The sequence below is a fragment of the Meles meles genome, chromosome 4, assembly GCF_922984935.1.
Source record: "Meles meles chromosome 4, mMelMel3.1 paternal haplotype, whole genome shotgun sequence".
Taxonomy (NCBI): domain Eukaryota; kingdom Metazoa; phylum Chordata; class Mammalia; order Carnivora; family Mustelidae; genus Meles; species Meles meles.
Genome location: NC_060069.1, coordinates 118234502 through 118259189, shown reverse-complemented (window position 1 = coordinate 118259189; position 24688 = coordinate 118234502). Strand labels below are relative to the sequence as shown.

Genomic DNA, 24688 nt, shown 5'->3' with positions numbered 1-24688 from the left:
TTCATTCTTTAAGCTGTTATTGGGTGATTCGGTATTTAGCATAATGTACTATTCTCTGTGTTTTAAACACATTATCTCTTTTACTTCCACATATCACACAACGGAGGAAGTGTTATTACTGTGTAATAATATTAAATATACAAATATACAAATGCATATGAATAAGGAGATAGGCAGTAACATAAGTGACCTATGAAAGGTTCCTTACCCAAAGTGAAAAAGTCTTCAATGTCACATTATCTGACTTTAATACAACAACTTCTAATTGCACTGTGCTGAGCACACAAAGGATAAGGTAACCAAACATTCAAGTTGGCCTGAGATATGAGAATTTCAGTGCTAAAACTGGGAATTTACTGTATTACATAAAATGTGTAACCAGTGGTCATTTTTACTTTGCCATAGGATATAAAAGAATTTTTTGTCTCAATACCAAACTACAATAAAATATAGAAATGATCCATTTTTATAAAACTATTTTTGGCTACACATTGCTGTGAAATGTGTAAGTCTGATTATTCATAGACCCCCCCCCCCGGGGCAAATAATACATTATATGTTAATTTTTTAAAAAGGAGGAAGAAGCAGATAATTGTGCTCAAAAAGGAAGGAAAGCAAGTGTATACCAACATTTTTAAGTGCCAACGATTGCCAGACACTGCACTAACTATACATTTTTTCATCTAACTCTTTAAAACCATATGTAGTAGATAATATTATCCTCATTTTGTAAATGCAAAAACTGAGAGAGTGAAAATAACTTGCCCAAGATCATGTAATAGGCAGGAGGGCTAAAATTTGAAGTTTTCTTTGTCTCTAAATCTATATATTATACAAGGCAAAGAATTTAGGATTTCTTGATTTGCTGTTCTGTTATTTCAGTAACTCTTTTCTTGGTCGTCACAGGGAATATCTTTATGTGTGTATTCCTTCTGGCATTCCATTAAAAAAATGAAATTTAGTACCTATTCTGTGCCTAGTTCTCTGTTCAACAGTGAATTTTCTGAGAACTATGCACAATTCCTGACCTCCAGGGCATTTTAGAGCGGGTGGCAGATACTTCCACAGAAACACCAATACTATACCATAAGTGTGTCATATAGTTGTTAGATTAAGATGTAAAGGGAGGAGAAAGCAAACAACCAGGTCTTCCTAAAAGAGAAAGTGCTCATTGAATTGACCATGGAGACAGTATTTACTTTTTCCTTTTTAAGCATATGATTTTACAGTGAGAAGGAAGTCTTCCAGGGAAGAGAGGGAGGTACAAGACAAGTCATTCTTCATGAATTATGAGTCCCATAGAGGATTTGAAAAACAGGAAGTAGGAGACTAGGGGGAGGTAAAAATGACACTAGAACAAAGGTAGAAGAGAGATTGTGTAGGAATTTATTGCCAAGCCCTTTAAACTAATCCTACAGCAAAGAAAACAATAAGTAAAATGGGTTTTTAAAGGAGGAGATGAGGCCTTAGCCGTTTATGGTAATTGACTATTTACCTATTTCTGTTCCCCTTTCCACTATACACGTCATGAAGCAAGGATCTTGTATTGATTGAGGATTTGTATTGTTTTGTTTTAGAGAGAAAGAGAGCACACGCATCCATGTGAGGGGGGACGGGCAGAGGGAGGAGAGAGAGAGAATCTTAAGCAGACTCCACACTGAGCAGGAGCCTGATGCAGGGTTCAACCTCATGACCCTAAGATCATGACCTGAGCCAAAATCAAGAGTCAGACACTTAACCAACTGAGCCACCCAGGCACCCCAATTAAGGATGATTTTTTGGAAACCAGAGGAGTACTCGATATATAGTAGACATTAAAAAAATGTTTGATGCATCACTAAATGTTTGAAATAATGATTATATAAGCATTAGAAAGTATAATCAGTAACTGATTTTGTAATAAGTGAAGGAAGAAAAAACAAAAGCAGGATATAGGCAGCAATAATTTTATATAGAATCAGCATAATTTAATAACTTATGGACTAACAGGGTTTGATAAAGTGAGAAGTCCAATATTAGAGTAGGATTTCAAACCTGGGTAACTAGATAGATGGTGATATTTTAACCCTGACAGGAATATAGGAGGGAAAGAAAGTTCAGAGGAAATGTTAAAATATTTGATTTGAATTCACCTGAACATAAGATTCCTTTGGGACACAATCTGATAATGACCAGGCAACAGTATAAGGGGAAAATCATCCCCCAATTTTAGTACTTATCTTGTGAATAAAAATAGTTATTTCATACATCGTAATTTTATTCAAATTTATGTCATCCATATGAATGCCTTAGAGGGATAAGAAAATTATTTATTCTTAAATCCATTTGAGATTATAACTATAATTCACTATCTCTATATCAGAAGTGGTGGCAGTAGAAATAGGTTAAAAATAACTGGCTCCAAAAATCCAGAATTGCAATTGGAGGGAAAATACAAGCAACCAGTCAAGCCAAGTTATCACCACAAATTTTATTACACTGTAGACAAAATATGGACATGATATAATGTTAAATAAACTAGAATCTATTTAAATTTGTAATAGAGTTTAGAGGTCATTGAGATTTGTTTAGAAATGGCTAAGCTGATACAAAATACTACATCCAGCAAAAACATTACTTTTATGAAAATGTTAAATTTCTATAATCCCCTTCTTTCACAAATGTTCTTGAGGCAAACAAACAAACAAAAGTACAATTTCACTTGAAAAATATTTTCCCCAAGTTTCAAAATCATCTCAAGTATTGGGCAACTATAAATATGGAAGGGAAAAAAATTAGTCAATAGTCCATTGAAGTCCCAATTAAAGAAAATAATTTTTCTCTGTAACAGAAAAAGATGATCTGAGATTTTGTGATTCATTGTGTTCGGTATATAAGTAAGTGATTTCTTCCAAGGGTTTTATTCCCATGCAATTTAAGATATACATAAATACTTCTGGACTATTTTTTTAAGGGAAATGAAAGAAATTCAGTTTTTGTGTGACTTATAGAAGTGCTTTTCAAAATCTCTTAAAGCAAACTGATGAGGTTTCTAAAAAAAGGTCTAGGGATTTTGAGACTTGACTAATTCAAGAATCTTGGAGTCTATCCACTGACTTCAGTACAGTGCAAATACTAAGTTAATTCTGTGACATGAGGTCTTTGGGAAACTGTGGAAAATTAAAGAAAAAAAGCAGAAATATTTTGAAAATATAAAAAGAGAATCACCTCTAAATATATTTTCCAATAGCAATAATGTATTATATAATTTTTACATATTTGAAAATAAGACAAAGCACTGTTTACCAATAGACTTCTGTCACCTAGCAACATATTTGAATACCATCCTGTCGTAATTTCCCTCATACTTATCTATTTTGTTGATTATAAAATGTGATCATAGACTGTAAACTTGCTTGTAATCTTCACAGTGTAGCTAACCTCCCTATAGAAAACCACTAGGAAACAAATTACAGGTTAGATGCCAGCAGTATTCTAATAAAACAGCTCCTTAGTTTAATAATAGCAGCTCTAAACTGATGTTACTGCACAAAATACAAAAGATGCCGAGCTCAGGTGTGAAACTTCTAATTCACAAGAAACCGGGGGAGTCTTCATTTGACTATTATCTTTAATGAGAAGCTGAAACTTGTCACTGATGAATTTCAAGGCTGCATAAAGTATCTCCCAAGGAGTTATAGCTAGAACTAATTTCAAAGTACTTGGTATTCACATAGATTAGAACCTTGCTCAAATACTTCAGTGTTACTCTCTGAGGAATTAGGAAAATTGTTGGGAAAAATCAACCTGTTACTATAAATAAAACTCCTACTCTGCTCAGCTTTACGGGACATGGCTTTGAGAAACCTAGTAAATGGGGATACATAGCATCTGTGGGAAGTTAAGGGAGAAAAACAACCTAACCTAGAACCAGGCACAACATTTTAGAATGTAGACAATAAATGTGACAGGAATGCCACTATAGGAAATATCACTATGGGGGACTTTCAAGGAAGAGGTACAGTATATATGTTCTAGGGACATGTGGAATGAGATTAGGGAGAGAAGCAAATCAGTAGATAATCCTGGCAGGGGGATAGCAAAAGGAAAAGCAGAGGAGACAGAACTGAACTGGTATCGATGATAATGAAGCTAGGAACAGGAGATGGTAGGGCTAGTTAGGAGAGATGCGGTCCAGCACAGAAGGAGGAACCTTACAGCTTTGATGTATAAATTATGTCTGAGAGGCACCTATGGCATAAAAGCTAAGAGCTTAAGCTCTGAAACACTCTGCCTGATGCTGCCACTTACCAGCTGTTGGACTCTGGACAAGTACTTTAATTTTCTATCCCCCAATTTCCTTATTTGTGTAATAGGTCTAATAATAATTTGTTTTAATACAAGGGAAGTGCTTGCAAGCTCTTTTTATTGTATCAAGACTGACATTCTTAGGGAGAGGATTTTGTATGTGTATATATATATGTATGTATATATAATATATATATATATATTAAACTAAATATGTTTCTCTGGCAGCAATGGTCAAGGTAGATTAAAAAGATGTGACTCGGCAGATGAACTAACTCAGGCAGTCACTATAGCAACCAGTTTTTCCCCTTAACTTCCATGATGCATTATAATTGATACTGGAATATTGGTTTCAGAATTTCCATATTTAATCATAAAAAATGATCTTGTATTTTCTCTATCTTGCTAACCAAGTGTTTGCTTCAGGCTTCTGTTTCCAAGCTCTCTAAATCCAATAGCCAAACAAAAGACTTCCTTTCAGGTTTAAAATCTGGATCTTCTAGATCCTTGCTACAATAGTGCCAACAGTTCATTTGACCTCAGTATTTTCTGATAAAGTTCTGTATCTGTATTTGGGTGAAATTAATGACTTTGAGGAACATTATGGAAATCCACCAAAATGGAAAATTTCTTTGGATTCTAATACTATGCATGATAAATTTGGGGTTTTATTACTACATTTAACCTTTAGCACATCTTTCTTTAAAATATAGATTCAAATGCAAAAATCTAGCATTTGTAGACGTTGTACTAATTTGTTACAGTCACCCTTTTAACCCATAAGGTTTTGAGTTCATAAAAGAAACATGAATTACAATATGAGATCTAATATTTCCATCATTGGTACACATAATTTCTTTCCAGATCTTTTTTGTACTCATGAGGGAAAACCTCTGTGCACAATGCAGATTCAATTGCTAAAAATTTCAATGAGAAGCAAGAAATATAGAAGTAAAAAGTAAATGTGTCATACATGTTTATTTCAGGTAAATATCATTTCCCCTTCATCTGAAATGAGTTTATCTTTTAAGCTTGAGCAATTTGGTAAAACAAATAGATTCTTTTCTTTAGAAACAAATCTAAATTATTTATGCCAAATATTCTACCTAATAGGGGTATTGAGAACTCTAACAGTTGCAAATAGATATGATAAAGAAGAAATAAATGATGTTCAGCTTCGGATTTTAGCTTCTTACTAGACTACAAAATCAGTTACTTATTTTTCATGTCCTGCCATCATTGTTATGTTGATCCAATCTATGTCCAATGGAGGCATGATCAAGAACTATTGCAGAGCCCGCCCACTTTGCAGCCAGCACCCATCAATCTGATGACAGTTTTCCACTTAGAAGCCCTTACAAGCAGACTATGACTGATGGTTTATAATTTCCTAAAGAGAATTTATAAATTTCTCCCTTCTGCTTTGCCTTAGGAATATTACAGAAATGCCTGGTCTAATGTTTCAAGAAGTTGTACTGAGGCTGCCCTACGTAAAGTCTCACTTTTGCTTGTTGATGGTCTTTCAAGGAAAAGCTTAGGACAAAGAGAACATAACCTGCGCAAGTGATGGCAGAACTTTAGAAAAGGAAATGCTTAATTCCTTTGTAATTCGTGTTCCTTTTATGAACTCAACGGAAATAATGCTACAAAAAATGGAGAGAAGCCCATGTATGATATTAAGACTTTTGTGGAAGCACGTTGGAAAATGAAGTTCCTATTAATAAAACACAAATAATTTAGCTGCCACAGCTGGAGATCTCTAACTGCCGCACATCTTTCTATAATTGCTCTAATCCTTGTGTGTTCTCTGGCTCTTTTTGCAGGCAGACCAGTAATGATTGTGGTGGAATATATGGAGAATGGATCCCTAGACTCCTTTTTGCGGGTGAGGTGTTCTTTTCTGATGGCATTTAAATAAGCTATTCTGAGTTCTAGATTTAAATCATTTATCATAAATTAATTTTTGCATAATGTTATTCATGGATTTTTCCATGAAGAATAGCGGCATTTTCTCTAGGGTGCATTTCTCTGAAACTGTGATACATTAGCGTGTTACTAACAGGAGGAGTATATACACATAATAATTGATTTTTGCCTATAAATTCACATGCCACATTAATATATATATATATTTCAAATGATGTTATAAAGAGATTAAATGAAATTCAATTGCTACCCATAAGCATTCATTTTGCTTTTATCACATTTAACTATTCAGTGTGATGTTTTATGCATGATCTATAAGGCTGAACCCCTTAAATTGATGTGTATTTACCAATAATGACTCAAGTTCGTATCAGACAACTGGTTTTATCCCTCTTAAATTCATTTGCCTGACTTTCAGAAAGCAAAGGAAATACAGCAAAACTCTAGCAGAGATATATTTCAGAAAAAAAATTTTAAAGCACTCTTTAAAAAGTGACTTTCCTAGTGCTCACTTCAGTAGCACATATACTAAACTGACTTATCCTTGAGAGTATGGTGTGTACAAAAATCATTTGTCTTATATAATAGTAGAGAATAACAGAGCTGAGAAGGCACCATGAAGTTATATTTCAAGTGTATTTATAATGTCTTTAGTATTTATAAAGCCATCATATGCAACAAAAGTGTTCATTGGATAATTAAAAAAACAGAAATATAAAAAATAATCGCTACAGTAAATGTTTCATCCCCAGCAGAGGTCACATATTTGAATATCACTGTATTCTTAAATATTTATCTATCTACAGAGACATGGCCATTTTTCGTACTTATAACATCACTGGACTTTTGTTATTTGGAATGTATTACACTATTTTAAAAATTTTTTTATTATGTTCAGTTAGCTAGTATATAGTACATCCATGTTACACTGTTTTTTATTATCCTTTTTATATGATAAAAATGGTCTCAAGCATTCTTTCTTCACTTTATTTTTTGCACTATATTACTTGATCAGGTTCTGTATCTCACCTTTCTTTTTTGATCTCATTTTCATTTATTTTTCTTGAGTTCATGCCCTCTTCTTCCAACCTCTCTCGATATTAGCAGTGATGATATATTTACCCTGCAACTGGACTTGATGCCCAGATTCAATGTCAGAAGCTGAATTCAGTAAAATTGGCCAGTTATTACAGAGCAATACTCCTTGCACAATGCAGACTCTCAACCAAGTGTGGTCTTTAAGGCAAAATGAAATTTGTAAGTGTTTGGGGACATGAACTATTTGTTTCTGGTTTTTTTTTTTTCCTGTAGCCATTCTCAGAATGTTATTTTATGCTTGTATTCATTTCTCCTGTAAATGTGCTAAATTATTTTAGAATAATTTATCAGGACCTCCTATGGTACTTGGAAATGCATATATAGTTAGGCTCTTCCATCATTTTTATTCCAAAGCTCATTTTTATCAGACATACTCCAAAATGACTTATTCTCTAATGATGTTTAGGACATGTTTTGGGTTTTTTTGTATCAACTCTATCCTAGAGCTGAATATAATGGCAAATAATGTAGCGCATACTCAGTCTAAATTGCTGCTGAAAATTGGATCAAATGACTGCCACAGCAAATTAGGAGAGAATTGTTTGCTTCAGATATAATTTTTATCCTGCTGAATCCTGAATTAATTAAAATATGTTATAAAGAAATGATAATATGTTATCAATAAAATATGTATTTGTAAACATGTTTATAAGCAGTATATTTCATGATTTAAAATTTAAAAACTAATATTTTTCAGCTGTCATGCATTGTATCAGTAAGACATCATACAGTCTGGGAAAGATTAGATATTCTGTTGATGGTCGCTACCATTATTCTGCCATGAGACTTTTAATGTATGTTAACTCATCTTGGCTCTGTCACTTACCAGCTGTGCGACCTTGTGACTTGGGCAAGTTACTAACTTGTCTGTGCCTCTGTTTACTTATCTATAAAATGGGTATACTAACAACATCTACCGCATACAAGTGTTATGAGGATTCATTGAGTCCATGTATTATTATAAAGCTTATAGAATAATACTTGACATATTCTAAGTGGTAGAGTGAAGATTCAAACTCAGGTCCCTGACTCAAAAAGCCATGTTCTCATATGCTTCTTCTTCTCTTCCTTTTTTTTTTTTCAAATAAACCTGCTTATAAGTTCACTACCATCTCTCCATGTGAACTTGTATCCCATCTACATGTAGAATTTCTATTAAAATAAAAATCATGTGCATGAGAAAAAAGCCACAGGGCCAAATACTCCCTTCTTACTTTTTTTTAAATATTCTTACCTTTCTTTGTAATCATATCTCTTTTATCCCCGAAGCTCAAAGTGCTATATAAACTTTATGTCAATAGCAGATACTCAACTCCCCATGGCAAGAAGAAATAAAATTTATAAAGATATATATCCCACAAATTCTCAAAAACGAAGTCATTTTTCAAACTACTGCTTTAGAATTTGATAATCGCAGCTTCTGTGAGCACAGAGGAAGTGGCTAAGTGCATTGCGTTGTAGGGAAGCTATCCATGGCTCATTAATAGCATTCTGTGCTTACTAGAAGCAGAAAAGATTTCCCCTTGGTCTCCCACATACTTGAAAATCACTTCAGTTTACTGTTTTATATGAACGAGTGGTAGCAAAACTAAGTACAAAAGTACAATCTAGTGCCAGTGGTGGTGGCTGGCTGGCTATGATATTGCACTGGATTCATAAATCTTCTACTGTTCAGGATCCTATGTACATTCCTCCAGATATAGGTTGGCAAGAGATGATATGGTTAAGTGCCTGTGTTTGTGTGTGTGCGTGCTTGCATGTGTGAGCACATGCAGAAGGGATGTGGGTGGGTATGTAACTATATGTGTGCTTTTCATTTTAAAATAAAATGCATCCTGATTTGGCAGGCAGAGCATCAGCCCTGCTGCCCAGAATGTATGACTTCATTGATGTGCAAATATTCCTAACTTTTCCAAAGAAATACGGTAGTGTGAATTAAGTGTAATCTTATGGTCTCTCTCATTGGATTTCTTAAACACTTTTTGTAGCATCTACCTGGCAATTGCTTGCCCTTAGATCTTTGGACTTCCATTTTTATAACAGTATTAACAGGCAATTCAAATAAAAGCAGTTTTAAAATACTTAAAAATTTTGAGATACCATATGCCAACCACAAAAATATATTCCTTTATTTTATAACATTTATTGACTGTGGATTTATTTATCAATTCACACAATTTAGGTATGCAAAAATTTAATACCACTGGTTTCTATATAAGATGTTATATTGTGTGTTCATGCTACAACCTCTTGCTGCCATCTCAAATCCTTTGATACGAGAGAAAAGACAGAAACATTATTTCCTTTTTTTTTAAGATTTTATTTATTTATTTGACAGACAGAGATCACAAGTAGGCAGAGAGGCAGGCAGAGAGAGAGGGGGAAGCAGGCTCCTTGCTGAGCAGAGAGCCTGATGTGGGGCTCGATCCCAGGACCCTGAGATCATGACCTGAACTGAAGGCAGAGGCTTTAACCCACTGAGCCACCCAGGTGTCCCAGAAACATTATTTTCAAAGCACAATCACCTAAGCAAGCAAGGAGTGTCATCCATATACAAAAAAAAAAAAAAAAAAAAAAAAAAAGTTAAGGTGGGGGGGAATTGATAAAAACAAAATCCAACAAGATCAGATTGAGTAAGGAAACCATATTTTAAAACATAATCAGGAAAGGATGCCTAGGAGTAAGAAGAATGTTTGGAAGGTGGTGCTACCAACTGATTTGAAGATACAGAGTAAGAATAGGATGGGCTCGATGTTTGGAAATGCCAAGTTTCATTTGGGTTGTATTCCATTTGAGATGCCTATGCAACATGCAGTGAACATGTCCAGACAGCAAAGAAATACAAATCTGAAGCTGAGGTGAAAAATATGACTCAAGTTAAAGATCTGGTAGCCGGTAGCATAAAAGTGGTTCTTAAAGCCAAACCATGATATTTTCTGAGAACTTTTAGAGTTCTTTTAGAGCCTTTTAGAGAAAGGCAAGAAGTTGAACAAGGTAGGAATTCTGTGGTGTTCCAACCTAGGGAGGGCAGCAGAGTGGAGTTTCCAAAGGTGACTAGGAATAAGTTGTCAATGAGGAAGAAGGAGGGAAATAAGGACATGGAACCCTGCACACCAGGCAGGAGCAATAAGCAGTTATATCAAATACAGCAGAGAAGTTCAGAAAAACAAAGACTGAAAAACATCAATGGGATCTCAAGAAAAGCATGCTTAATGGGTTGATCCCAGCCAGAAGTCAGAATGCGTAGGGCAAAATGAGAATGAAAGATGAACAGGAATTGATAACGGAGATTTTTTTTTTTTTTTTTTTGTATAAAGTGGGTGAGATAGCAAGGTAAGAGAAAAATCAGATGCTAGGAGACAAAAAGAAACATGAAGGGTATTTTTTTAATAGAAATTGACAATTTATACACTGGGGTATAGGGAATTAAAGAAAATATGCTGGTAAGGCAAACTATCTCAGGATATCAGAATATATAAAATCAAGGACCCTGGTGGAGGATTGACTTTGAATAGTAGGGGCCTCCACATCTTCCAGGACCCATGGGACTGTGTGTTATAGATCTACAGAGCTATATGAAAGGGATTAAATTGAAGGAAATGATGCCTGGTGTCGTTGCTTTTCTATGTGAAGTAGGAAGAGAGTTTACTTGAGAGTTTGAGAACAAACTTTAAAGTGAATGTTTAGAATAATTGCTGAAGTTAAAAAGAAAAATACCTAATCACTGCTCAGACCAAAGGAAATAAAATGGGTGGGCATCAAGAGCAGGTTGGGCACCAGAAACAGTTTTTCTCTGGGCCCCAGTAAGGACAACCAGTTAAAAATGTTTACCAACGTTTTTAATAATAATGCAACCCTCAGTGTCTGGTAGTGGATCTTCTAGACTACTGGTCCAGTAATTGTCATTAGATACTTGTATTCTTCCTCCAATTCTGCCAGACCACATCTTTCATCCTGGAGAAAGTAAAATAATTAACTAATACTGACATCCAGCTGATGCTGGATTCATGAATGTGTTTTGGTAGTGGCATGAATGTTTCCATGACTTTCTGCAGAAACACTCAACCCCACAGATATAAGAATGGAGATAACAGGGGCTACTGTGTGTAGAGCAGGTACAACGGAAGACACAAAGGAATTAAAGGTGAATTGGGTGGTGGAAAATGAATCTTATAGGTAAGCAACTGGCGAATCCAGGCTAGACAGAGAAGGAAATAAAGAGACTGATTGGCTAGAAATGAATAGAAACATCATCAGGGGCGCCTGGGTGGCTCAGTGGGTTAAAGCCTCTGCCTTCGGCTCAGGTCATGGTCCCAGGGTCCTGGGATCGAGCCCCACATCGGGATCTCTGCTCCATGGGGAGCCTGCTTCCTCCTCTCTCTGCCTGCCTTTCCGCCTGCTTGTGATCTCTGTCTGTCAAATAAATAAATAAAACCTTTTAAAAAAAAAAAAAAAAAAAAAAAAAGAAACATCATCAGCTGGGAGCTGTGGCTATGTAAAAGAGGAAGAATAGTTGTATGATGAAGGTGGGAGAGCTGAAGGAAAAGAAGAGTGTGCCAGAAGTAGGATACGAGCAGTGGTTTGTTAGAGACAGATTATTTCAGTTTGTGAGAGATGATTATTAAATGGCCAGGAATTTAGGTAGCTGGTTGTTAAGCTGTTAGTAGCTTGAGATTGGCCATGATGGAAATATTTACACTATGGCAATTGGCAAACACCACAGATCAGCACTGTTTGTTTTTCTCCAGAGGGCCAGTTTATCAACACAGTATATTGATACTTAAGATTTCTGAAACAAGGCAGTTTTAGGGGTGACGGTTTCCAGGTGTGGACCTAGGAATCGGTGGCTTAAGCAAAAATGAAGGTGAATATCTTTAATTAACTAATATAGTTAGCATTTATGTGTGCTTTCTATGAGTTAGGAATTATCCCAACCCCAAGTATTCATTAATTCACCAAGTTCTTACAGCAACATTATGAGGTGGGTGTTACTATTATCCCTATTTTACCAATGAGGAAACTGAAGCAAAGCATAATAAGTAACTTGCCCAATGTGAAACAGCTGATAAATCTTTTTTTTTTTTTTTTTTGCACTAATATGTGTTCACAGACTATAGTAGACCAGGCACTATTCTGGAGACTAGAATATAGAAGTAAACAAAACAGAAATAAAAAACCTATTGGGAAGAGAAATAAAGAATTCAGCAAAATATATGGTGTATCAGACAGGGAGAAAAAGTAGGGGAATTGAAGGTGGAAGTGAGATTAGTTTTCAGTATTAAATTGAATAAACAGGTAAAGGCTTACTGAAAAGTATCATATGAATAAAGATGGAAGAAGGTGAGGGAACAAGCCAAGTGGATACCTGGAAGGAAATAATTCACAGAGTAAGAATAGCAGGGGCCAACGCCCTGAGTTTGGAGCATTTGATACCCAAAGAACTACAAATTAAGCCTTTATGCTTTATGATCAAATGCCTGTTTTGCCTAGAACAGTGGTAATTCATGCTTACTGCCTCTTCATAATTGTTAATATTGACCCTTTTACCCTGCAGTTGGGTTAATAAAATATGTCGTCGCCCTGTGGTTATGGCTAGAATAGAGTATGTAAGGGGAAGGTGGTAGAAGATGAAGTCAGAGAGTTGATGGAGGCAGAAAGGGGCTCAAATGTTGGAGCAAAATGATTCTCAATCTTGGATGCACATTATAATCATTTAATTTAGAAAGGTTTTAACAATCCCAAGTTCTAGTCTGCATCCCAAGTGAATTAAATCAGTAGCTCTTGGTGGAACACATGCATTCGTATTTGTTCAAAGTTCCCCCAGTTAAGTTTAATAGGCAACCAAGTTGTAAAAACACTGAACTGGGGCATTTTAGGTCATTGTAATGGGTTTGAGTTTTCTCAAAGACGTGAAGTTATTGTAGGGTTGGGGTAGAGATACAACATAATCTGACTGTGCTTTTAAAAAATTGCTGTGGCTATATTCTGAGTGAAGTACAGATGGATGGAGAGAAATTTGGAAGCTTTTGTAATAAAAATCCAGGTAAGGAGATGACAGTGGCTTAGATGAGGATTGTTATAGTTGAGCTGATGGAAAATACTAGATTCTGTGGTGTATTTAGAAATTATTAGTATTGGTAGAGCTTATAGACTTTGCTATTAGATTGGCTAAATTGTACATGCGAAAGGGAAGATTCAAGGACAACTGTCATCCATAAAATAAGGTCAAGGATAGGCGGTAACTACTTCCCACAGTTGTTGTGAGTTTTATATAATATTAAATTAAATGGTTAATAGATCTGAACTCCTAGAATATGTGTCTAGGCACATAGTAGAGTCTCCATAATATAACCTAGTATCATAATATATATCAGAAGATATCACTAAGAGTTTTAAAATTGTTTTGTCTTTTTCTAGAAGCTAAAAATAGTTATAATTTTCACATTTTAAAAAATCTAGATATATGTCAAGAATATGAGTATTTAAATAATACATATCAGTGCATATCAGCCTTTCAAAAGCAATGTGAGTCATTTGAAGAGTTTCCTTGAACAAATGTAAAACAAATATTAATTTAAAAAATTAAAGGGATCTTTTAAATATTTATGTAGTCAAATTATAAATCTAGTAAAGATGGCATTTTACCTTATGCTGGTTATATATTAATAATGAGAGCTGTATTTTATTAGCACACTTTCCTTGTAAATTGTGTTGTGTGGAATTATATTTGTGCTAGGATATGAGAGCAAAATTAATCTACATTGCATTCATTTAATATTCAACAGTGAAAAAAATGAAGTCACATTAACCTACCAATACCTTTTTTAAACCATAAAAGTTATAGTTGAATTAATCCCCTTAATTACTTTTTTCAAAAAAAAATATAAAACTTCATGTAGACGAATGTTATTATTTATCATACCTATGCCAGCTTAATGCCAAATACTATTCTAAATATAATGTGACAGTAAACATCCAAATATGTGAAAGCAGGGTATACTTGGAACCACGCATGTGGCTGGCTGAACTTCTTATTTTTAAATTAGAAGTTAGAGTATCAACTTCCAAAAGCCTGAATTTATCTCTTTTAACATTATAATATTGTAAATGCGTTATGGCATTTGGAGTACCTGGTACCATGAAATTGTACTATAACTTTCCTTACTAGCTCTTCTTTTGCGTACAGGGTTTTTTTGCATACAGGTTTTTATTCTGATTTTAAATTGGTATGTAATTCATATACTTAACACCTCTATGGTCAATCCTATATCCCCATTTGGACCATACGGGAGATTTTGTATTTACAGAACTAAATATTAGACTCGAATCTTGCAGTTCCCAACCGTGCCTGCAAATCAGAATCACCATTCTAAAGAAATGTTATAAAATATAGATGCAGACTCAAGCAGCTATATTTTGCAAAAACTTCCTTTGGGTAATTCTGATGCTCTGTACTGATGCTTCATCAAGACTTTGGCACTCTGTGACAGCCTTCCCCAGATGTCAAACAAAAGAAGTTTAAATTTTCTTGGCTTTACTTAAGTGAAGCACACAATAGCTAGTGTAGGTTACATTCTCATAAACCTAAGCAAAAAAAAAAAAAAAAAAAAGGAAAGGAAAGAAAGATCAAATTCATTTGTAAGCTTTGTAAACTAAAGTTATATTAAAGTTATATTATATTCAGACTCATTTTAAGCTCTTAAAATGTAATTCTGAAATACAACCACCATGTTTCACAAATCCATATCTACTTTTCTTCCTAGATTTTTTAGGTACATTAGAAATGACATTTTTAGTTTCCTCATGATTGAAATTTCTGATTCTGTTATTAGGGCCTCTCCTTCTATAACTAAAAATATAACTCTACCTAGCTTAAGTGCAAATCCACAACGACTACAAAAGAAAAAGTTTTGAAGGATTTAGTAAATATCCTACAGGAAATTATAATAAGATTTCAACAGGGGAGGCCATAAGAGCCGAGAATTCAGTAAAAAGGGGATATTGACTCTTCTTTGTTCCATGGTTATTTTAAAACAAAAATGACTCAGTCTTTTCAAATCTATAAATAACCTTAGCCATTTCTTTTTCAAATTCAGAAGCATTTTTAAAAGTCACAGCATGGTCAACTTTCTGATTTAGAAACATAAAAACTGAGTGTTAACTTTAAACAAGTTATAGAAGTAACCTTCTAAGGTCTGTTTTCTGCCAAGTCACTTATAAATCAATTGTTGAAAACTCAAATGTATTTTCCGGTAAATATTTCTTTTAAAGATATTGCTTAAGTCCCTAAGCAGATCCATAAATGCCTCTTTAACTCAGACCACAGCTAAAGGTTATAACTTCCAATAAGGAAGGGGGCCAGGAGTTTCCTTCAAAAACAAAAAAAGGGTGTTTTCCTTCCTTCTACAAGATTTGCCTTGGGCAAAATTTTTTTAAAGGCCATTTCTCCTGGGGCATCCATCCCTTTTCTCATGTCCTCTTCCTAGGTTCAGCTTTTACTGCTTTAAATCACATGTGGTGGCACACACTGCCCACCTCCTCTTACCCAAAGGCTAGGTCTTCTTCCATCTCATAGAATCACCAATGACTTGGACTGCCCCCCCCCACCCCACCACACTCTAATCTAAGCTCTCATTCTCTTATCACCAGAGATCTTAGCTGGATATAAGGTGAAACTATCATCTATAATTCACTATCATCTGTGATTCACAAGTATTTTAATTCCTCCAGATGATTTTGCCTCTGTTACATGGATTTATAAACCCAAATATAATTTTCTTTTAAATTTTATTCTGGAAGTAACACAACATCTGTTCTCTTAGCAAATTGTCAAGTGCACAAAACAGTATTACTGACTGCAGGTACAGTGTTGCAGCAGACCTAGAGAGCTTATTCATCTTGGTCAACTAAAACTTTATGCCTGTTGATTAGTAGCTCCCACATCCCCCTACCCCAGCCCCTGGCAACACTGCAGGAGGGGGACTAGAGGTTTACAAAGTCCATTGTTTATATACCTCGATCTTTTGTAAACCACTTAGTGAGGTACATTTTTTGCATCGCCATTTTATAGCTCAAGTCAGCATTTTAGAAGTAATCATTTTACAAGGCTTCAGCTAACCCTTTTCTTAGTGTCATTCTGTTTTGAAAGGCTGGTGCCATTCCTTATAACTCATGGTTAGTGAACCAAAAATGTCTTTTGATGTGCATATGAATCAATGTTTCATTACTTCATTTTAGAGCATAAATTTTCATTATCCAATAGTGTTTATTATGCCAGATTTGTGAGAAATCTTTGAAGTTGATTTATTTACTGAAGGTAACCAAGACACTGCATAGTGAATTGTATTCTCTGTAAATGTTTGCTAAATCATGATGTGCAATTTTTATTAATTCTACTCTTTAATAGCAGCTTATCATCTACCAGCTGTAATATTGTTAATCACTCATATGTATTTCAGGACACTAAATCACTACAATTATTTACTGTATACAAAAGAGTATAGCGCCCTTTCAACAACAAAATTTTAGGACAGTGATTTATATTGTGGTCCACAGACCTTTGACAGTTTATAAGGCTATTCTGTTGATAGGATCAACATCACGTTCTCCAGTGAACACCTACAAAGAAATATAGTAGAAATCTGTAAACCAAATTTATCCCCCTTTTCCTCACTCTTCAGTGAAAATGTTAAGAGTCTGATGGTCATAATCAGAGTCAAACCAGAGTCTTAACCTCAGAAGTAAAGACAGTTGCAAGTGTAGTCAATATTCTCATTTCCTCATGATTTTTTCAGAGAATCTCTTATAGTATTCTAACTTTCCATGAAAAGTCCTTCAAGAAAATATCCTACTGACTAAAAGCCAGAAGTACTTCACTCCATTAAGATAAAAATAAATTCATTTCAGTTCAGTTCAATCCCATGAATACCTCTTGAATATCTGTCATCTGCCAGGCATGATGCTAGGGCCTGAGACTTCAAAGATGACCAGTATGTTCAAGTCAGCGCGAGAGACAGACACATACACATATGGCTTTAGTCAATGTTGGTGTAGACAGGATGCTTTGATAGCAATAAAGAAACTTGGTCCAACTTTATTCCTCCAATTTCCTGACCAGTCCCAACCTCCTGCCAATCTGTTGAAGGTACTGCTGGCTGTGCCATGAATTAGATCTCAAATGTGATTCAAGCCACCAGTTTATTTCTCCTGTACTACTCTAAGAGCTTCCAAATTAATCTCCCTGCTGCCATTTTCATATGGAAGTCATAGTATATCACTCCCCAATTAAAATTCTTCTCTAACTTGTCATTACTTTTAGAATAGTTTTCAGACTATTCGCCAGAGCTTATGACAATAACCTACCTGATTTTGCCTGTGCCTACCTGTCCTCTCCCTCTTACTCAACAAGTTCCAGCCTCACGGGCTTTTATTCCTCAAGTGTGCCAAACAATCTTTTTTTTTTTAAGATTTTATTTATTTATTTGACAGACAGAGATCACAAGCTGGCAGAGAGGCAGGCAGAGAGAGAGGAGGAAGCAGGCTCCCTGTGGAGCAAAGAGCCCGATGTGGGGCTCGATCCCAAGACCCTGGGATCATGACCTGAGCTAAAGGCAGAGGCTTTAACCCACTGAGCCACCCAGGCGCCCCTGTGCCAAACATTCTTGACTTAAGCCACTGTACCTGCCAGGAATGACTCACAGCCTCCATCATATTTTCTTCTTTCATAGCACTCCAATTTACTTATTTTATAGTTCTTCAATATTTAAATGTAATCTAATTTATTTCTTACCTATTTATTTTCTGTCCCTGTGCCTCCAGTTAAATGTTGTTTCACTTTTCTCATTTGCTTCCCACGTTGACTCCAGTAATCAGAGCAACGACTGACCCATAATAGATGCTCAGTGAGTATTATTCGAAAGAATGAACTTAGAGATTCAGCCAGGACCTTCTAGAAGACATAATACTTCTCGTGAAAAATTCAGGTGATTGAGACCAGAAGGGCATTCCAGGAAGAGGGAACTATATAAGCACAGCACATCAGACATGAAATAACATGTTGTAGAAGTGAATTAAACACACACAACAAAATGAATCAGAATAAGTTGAGACTAGGGATAGAAACAAGGGTCATGTCCTTGTATTGAGTACTACACTTTATTCTTCACTGAAAGTCATCGAAAGGTTTTAAGGAAAGGGGTGATATGCTGATACTTGTGTCTTCATAGAATATGAATATATTTATTTTAAAAAAATACTAATATTGTGATGAATTCAGGACAGCATAGCACTTGAATCCTACATTTGTCCTCAACACAGGCTAAGTACTTGTGCTCAGTCTAAGATGACTGGACTCTGAGAGGCTTAAAGTGTTCATGCAGCACCACCTATGAGGCACAGCCTTGAAAAACATCATCCAGAGTTTGCATTACTTGCATTGTGAAGACAGTGTGACATGCCAATGACTGGTCAGACCTGGTGGGTGTCTTGTTCCAGCATCTGAGAGTCTGGTGGCCCTCTGCAGTTTTCGGAAATAGCAGGCATTATTATGTATAGCTTTCAGAAACCATCTTCCAGTGGGGCCCATCCTATCTGGCACAAAGAGGTTAAGCTCCCTGTTTCTCAGCAATCAGATTGAGAGAGTAAGGAAAAAGAAGGAGGAAGACAAACTGAATTCTAGCTACTAAGCTTTGAGATGCGGTGTGTAAATATGCCACATTCGCTTTCTTTCATTTGAACCTGCCTCCCTGGGGAAAAAAAACCATGTGTCATAAAAAAATTCATAGTTTCTTTTTGATTAATCTCTAGTAGGAAGCCCAAAGATATTAAATCTCAGTGCTCTCACATTTTTCTCCTCCCCTCATAAACAATTCAATTCAGTTTGAATTAATATTTATCGAGTGCTGACACAAGGCATGGCAGTATAGTGGCTGCTGTGATAGAACTGCTACATAAAAGAGAGAAAACCGGTGTCCTATCTTAAGAAAACAGCCCTTTCATACATACATATATATATATGTATGTATTTAGAATATGTATATATATATATACACACATGTATATATATATATATGTGTGTATATATATACATGTGTATATATATATATATACATATATATATATATGACAATAGGAACAATATAGCAACAAAAACCAGTGCCCTACAAGATGGTATCAAAGGTTGTTTGACTCAGGTACCATTTATTAACCATCAACCATATTCAAGATAAACAGCATGTCTTAAACCACACTTGAGGAGGCTGTGTTGACAAGTACTAGAAAAAGGAATATAGATTTTGTGTGAAGGAGAGAGTCGCATCATTTGTAGAGAGAGAGATTTGTGCCATACCTCATGTGGAAATAAATGGGACTATTCCACTCAGCGACAGAGATAAATAGATTCTCATTTGTTGGTTTATCTGGAGTGTTCTTGTTTGTTTGTTTTTGGTTTAATTGTCTCAGGGCTCTTTTATATACCTTGCTTTATTAAGCCAAATTATGCTGCCCAGACTAGGCCAGACTGGGTCATTATGGCAAAGTTTAGGTCAGCTCTTCTCTAGACAACTTCAGTTAAAAAGAATACAGGTTCTGGAATTAGACTGCCTGGATTCAAATCCTGATCGCTACTCAGTAGGATATTAAATATATTTGTCCTTCAGTTTGACCATCTATAAGACGGAGATAATAACTATACTTAATATCACAGAGTTGTTACAAACACTGAATAAGACGATAATAAAAAGCTTATAACTGTAACTGGTTTGTACTGTTTAAGGAATGTTAGCATTTTCCCCTCCTATGATAATGTGGCAACAATGGCAGTATGTTTTCCTAAAAGAATATAAAACTATGGTTGGCACCTCTCTTTCATTGAGTGCACATTTTATAAACAATTGAGAGAGAGAGAGAAAGATTATCACAGGTTGAGCATCCAGGGAACCAGATTCTAAAAGGAGATACACATGAAGAAACTCCACTGGGGAGAAGCATCAGGGTCATCTCCCTTATTACTATTGATCCTAGAGTTTGGGCCCCTGATAATCCTTAGCTGGAGTCCATCTCTGGGAAATGGCCTTGGCTAGAGAAAGCCACTATACCCAAGATCATGGCGCCTTTATAGGAGCAGCTTGTAGCCAATGATTGATTGATGTGGCAGGAATAAGGACCCAGCTCCTTTTACTCAATTTGAACCAACTTTGAAGAGTTATCCCAGACCCAGGACATTCCATGGGGTATATGAAGGACTTTGTTGTGAATGCACTGCACTTTAAGTTCTCCTGCTGCCCAATCCTTTTTTCTACACCACCCCCCCAATGGAGATGTTGGCCTAAGAGTGTGTAATCGGGGATCAACATTTAGTGAAATTAATAAATTTTCATCAAATACTTGCTTCGCCAAATACAATCTCATTCTTATACAAAATTGTTCCCTTTTCATTTGTTTGTTTAGTTCATGTGGCGGAGAATATGAGGATAGACGATACTAGTACAGTTTGGTTTGGTGCTACTACCCTGGTCCTTAATTTGTGTTAAGGCTCCTATAATTTTACCCACCAGAGTTTTGTACCATTGGTACAAATATCAACATAGTGGAAAAAAGGTAGATGCATGACATAGTGCTAGCATAAAAAGAGTTTTGACCTCATGGACCCCTGAAATGTCTTGGCCATTGGAATTAGAAATACATATTCTACATTATGTAGTTCCATGACAGAACTTGGAGAAAGTGGTTTAACTTCTTTTCAAATACCAAAATCTCATTTTTAATGAGGACACTTACTGTTCTTGGAACTGTGATTGCTATGACACTGAATGAAAGCAATTTAAGTCTCTCTAAACACTGGCAATAAGAAGAGTTGAAATAATTTTGAAATAACTTGCATGGAATACAAGAGAAAGGAGCACTCCCAAACTCATTTTATAAGACCAGTATTACTCTGATAACAAAGCCAAAGATGCTGTAAGAAAACTATATGAGATATCACTTCACACCTTTAAGAATGTAAAATCAACAAAACAAGAAACAACAAGTGTTGGCAAGAACATAGTGAAAGGGGAACTCTCTTGCACTGTTGGTTGGAATACAAACTGGTGCAGCCACTCTGGAAAACAATGTGGCAGTTTCTCAAAAAGTTAAAATAGAACTATCCTATGATCCAGCAATCATGCCACTAAGTATTTACCCAAAAAATACAATAAACTGAGGGTTTTGGAGGGGAGTGGGTGGGGGTTGGTGAGACTGGTGGTGGGTATTAAGGAGGGCCCATATTGCATGGAGCACTGCGTGAGGTGCATAAACAATGAATTTTGGAACACACACAAAAATTTTAATTTAATTTAATTAAAAAGTACTATTTCAAAGGGATACATGCACCCCAGTGTTTATAGCTGCATTATCTACAATAGCCAAATTATGGAAGTAATCCATTGTGTCCACTGACTGATGCATGGATAAAGAACATGTGCTATGAGACAAGGATGCCCACTCTCACCACTTTTGTTCAACATAGTATTAGAAGTCCTAGCAACAGCAATCAGACAACAAAGAGTAATAAAAGGTATCCAAATTGGCAATGAAGAAGTCAAACTCTCGCTCTTCGCAGATGACATGATTCTTTAAATGAAAAACCCAAAAGACTCCACCCCCAAACTACTAAAACTCATACAGCAATTCAGTAATGTAGCAGGATACAAAGTCAATGTACAGAAATCAGTTGCTTTCTTATACACTAATGATGAAAACACAGAAAGGGAAATTAGAAAATTGATTCCATTTACTATAGCACCAAGAACCATAAGATACCCCAGAATAAACCTAAGAGGTAAAGGATCTGTACTCAAGGAACTACAGAACACTCATGAAAGAAATTGAAGAAGACACAAAAAGATGGAAGACCATTCCATGCTCATGGATCAGAAGAATAAACATTGTTTAAAAGTCTATACTGCCTAGAGCAATCTATACTTTTAATGCCATTCCAATCAAAATGCCACCGGTATTTTTCAAAGAGCTGGAGCTCTTTGAAATCCTAAATTTCAAATCCTAAAATTTGTATGGAATCAGAAGAGTCCCCAAATTGCTAAGGAAATGTTGAAAAAGAAAAACTAAACCGGGGGCATCATGTTGCCTGATTTCAAGATTTACTACAAAGCTGTGATCACCAAGACAGCATGGTACTGGCATAAAAACAGGCACATAGACCAGTGGAACAGAATAGAGAACCCAGATATGGACTCTCAACTCTATGTTCAAATAATCTTCGACAAAGCAGGAAAAAATATACAGTGGAAAAAAGACAGTCTCTTCGATAAATGGTGCTGGAAAATTGGACAGCTGTATGTGGAAGAATGAAACTCAGCCATTCTCTTACACCATACACAAAGATAAACTCGAAATGGATAAAAGACCTCAACGTGAGGCAGGAATCCATCAGAATCATAGGGGAGAACAGAGGCAGTAACCTCTTCGACATCGGCCACAGCAACTTCTTTCAAGCTATGTCTCCAAAGGCAAAGGAAACAAAAGCGAAAATGAATTTTTGAAATTTCATCAAGATCTAAAGCTTCTGGGGCGCCTGGGTGGCTCAGTGGTTTAAGCTGCTGCCTTCGGCTCAGGTCATGATCTCAGGGTCCTGGGATCGAGTCCCACATAGGGCTCTCCGCTCAGCGGGGAGCCTGCTTCCCTCTCACTCTCTCTGTCTGCCTCTCTGCCTACTTATGATCTCTCTCTGTCAAATAAATAAATAAAATCTTAAAAAAAAAAAGATCTAAAGCTTCTGCACAGCAAAGGAAACAGTCAACAAAACAAAGAGGCAACCCACGGAATGGGAGAAGATATTTGCAAATGACAGTACAGACGAAAGGCTGATACCCAGGATCTATAAAGAACTTCTCAAACTCAACACACACAAAACAGATAATCATGTCAAAAAATGGGCAGAAGACATGAACAGACACTTCTCCAATGAAGACATATAAATGGCTGTCAGACACATGAAAAAATGTTCATCATCACTAGCCATCAGGGAGATTCAAATCAAAACCACATTGAGATACCACCTTACACCAGTTAGAATGGCCAAAATTAACAAGACAGGAAACAACGTGTGTTGGAGAGGATGTGGAGAAAGGGGGGAACCCTCTTACACTGTTGGTGGGAATGCAAGTTGGTGCAGCCACTTTGGAGAACAGTGTGGAGATTCCTTAAGAAATTAAAAATAGAGCTTCCCTATGACCCTGCAATTCCACTACTGGGTACTTACCCCAAAGATACAGATGTAGTGAAAAGAAGAGCCATCTGTACCCCAATGTTCATAGCAGCAATTGCCAAACTGTGGAAAGAACCAAGATGCCCTTCAGCGGACAAATGGATAAGGAAGATGTGGTCCATATACACTATGGAGTATTATGCCTCCATCAGAAAGGATGAATACCCAAATTTTGTATCAACATGGATGGGACTGGAAGAGTTTATGCTGAGTGAAATAAGTCAAGCAGATAAAGTCAATTATATGGTTTTGCTTATTTGTGGAACATAAGAAATGTCACAGAGGACATGGAAAGATGGAGAGAAGGGAGTTGGGGAAATTGGAGGGGGAGATGAACCATGAGAGATTATGAACTCTGAAAAACAATCTGAGGGTTTTGAAGGGGCAGGGGGTAGGAAGTTGGGTGAGCCTGGTGGTGGTTATTATGGAGGTCACATATTGCATAGAGCACTGGGTATGGTGCGTAAACAATGAATTCTGGTATACTGAAAAGAAATTAAAAATTTTTAAAAATTAAAAAAAAAAGAACATGTGCTATGTATACATAATGGAGTATCACTTGGCCATAAAAAAAGAATGAAACCTTGCCATTGGCAACAACATGGAGAACAAAAATTAATAAAATACAGGAAATGGCATTTTTCAGTACTTGATATGAAACTCTTCTTGCTATTAATGAATAGTAGCAAGAGAGTGGTGAGATCTGCTCTGAGTATTAGCATAATAACATTTTTTTCTGAAAAGCAATTGGGCAACAAACATCAAGAGTTTTAATAATGGTTATGTCTTTAACCTTAAGAGACTCTTAATCTCACAAAACAAACTGAGGGTTGATGGGGGGAGGGGTGTCAGGAGAGGGTGGGGTTATGGACACTGGGGAGGATATGTGCTATGGTGAGTGCTGTGAAGTGTGTAAACCTGGCGATTCACAGACCTATACCCCTGGGGCTAATAATACATTATATGTTTATAAAAATTAAAAAATTAATTTAAAACAAATAATGGTTATGTCTTTGATGTATAAATTCTTCTGCAGTTTATCCTCATGAAAGGATGGATACATGTGGATATTTACTGAAATTTTATTAATAAAAATTAAAAATAAACAAAACA

At 35.9% G+C, this 24688-nt stretch overlaps 1 protein-coding gene across 3 annotated transcripts in view; it reads left to right on the top strand.

Moving 5' to 3' along the window:
• Positions 1 to 24688, top strand: part of EPHA6 (EPH receptor A6) — a 929004-nt gene that overhangs the window by 793007 nt on the left and 111309 nt on the right. For all 3 annotated transcript variants that reach the window (XM_046001268.1, XM_046001267.1, XM_046001266.1), the window contains one exon: positions 6111 to 6172. In XM_046001268.1, the coding sequence (XP_045857224.1) occupies positions 6111 to 6172 (62 nt within the window). The remainder of the gene's footprint in view (positions 1 to 6110; positions 6173 to 24688) is intronic.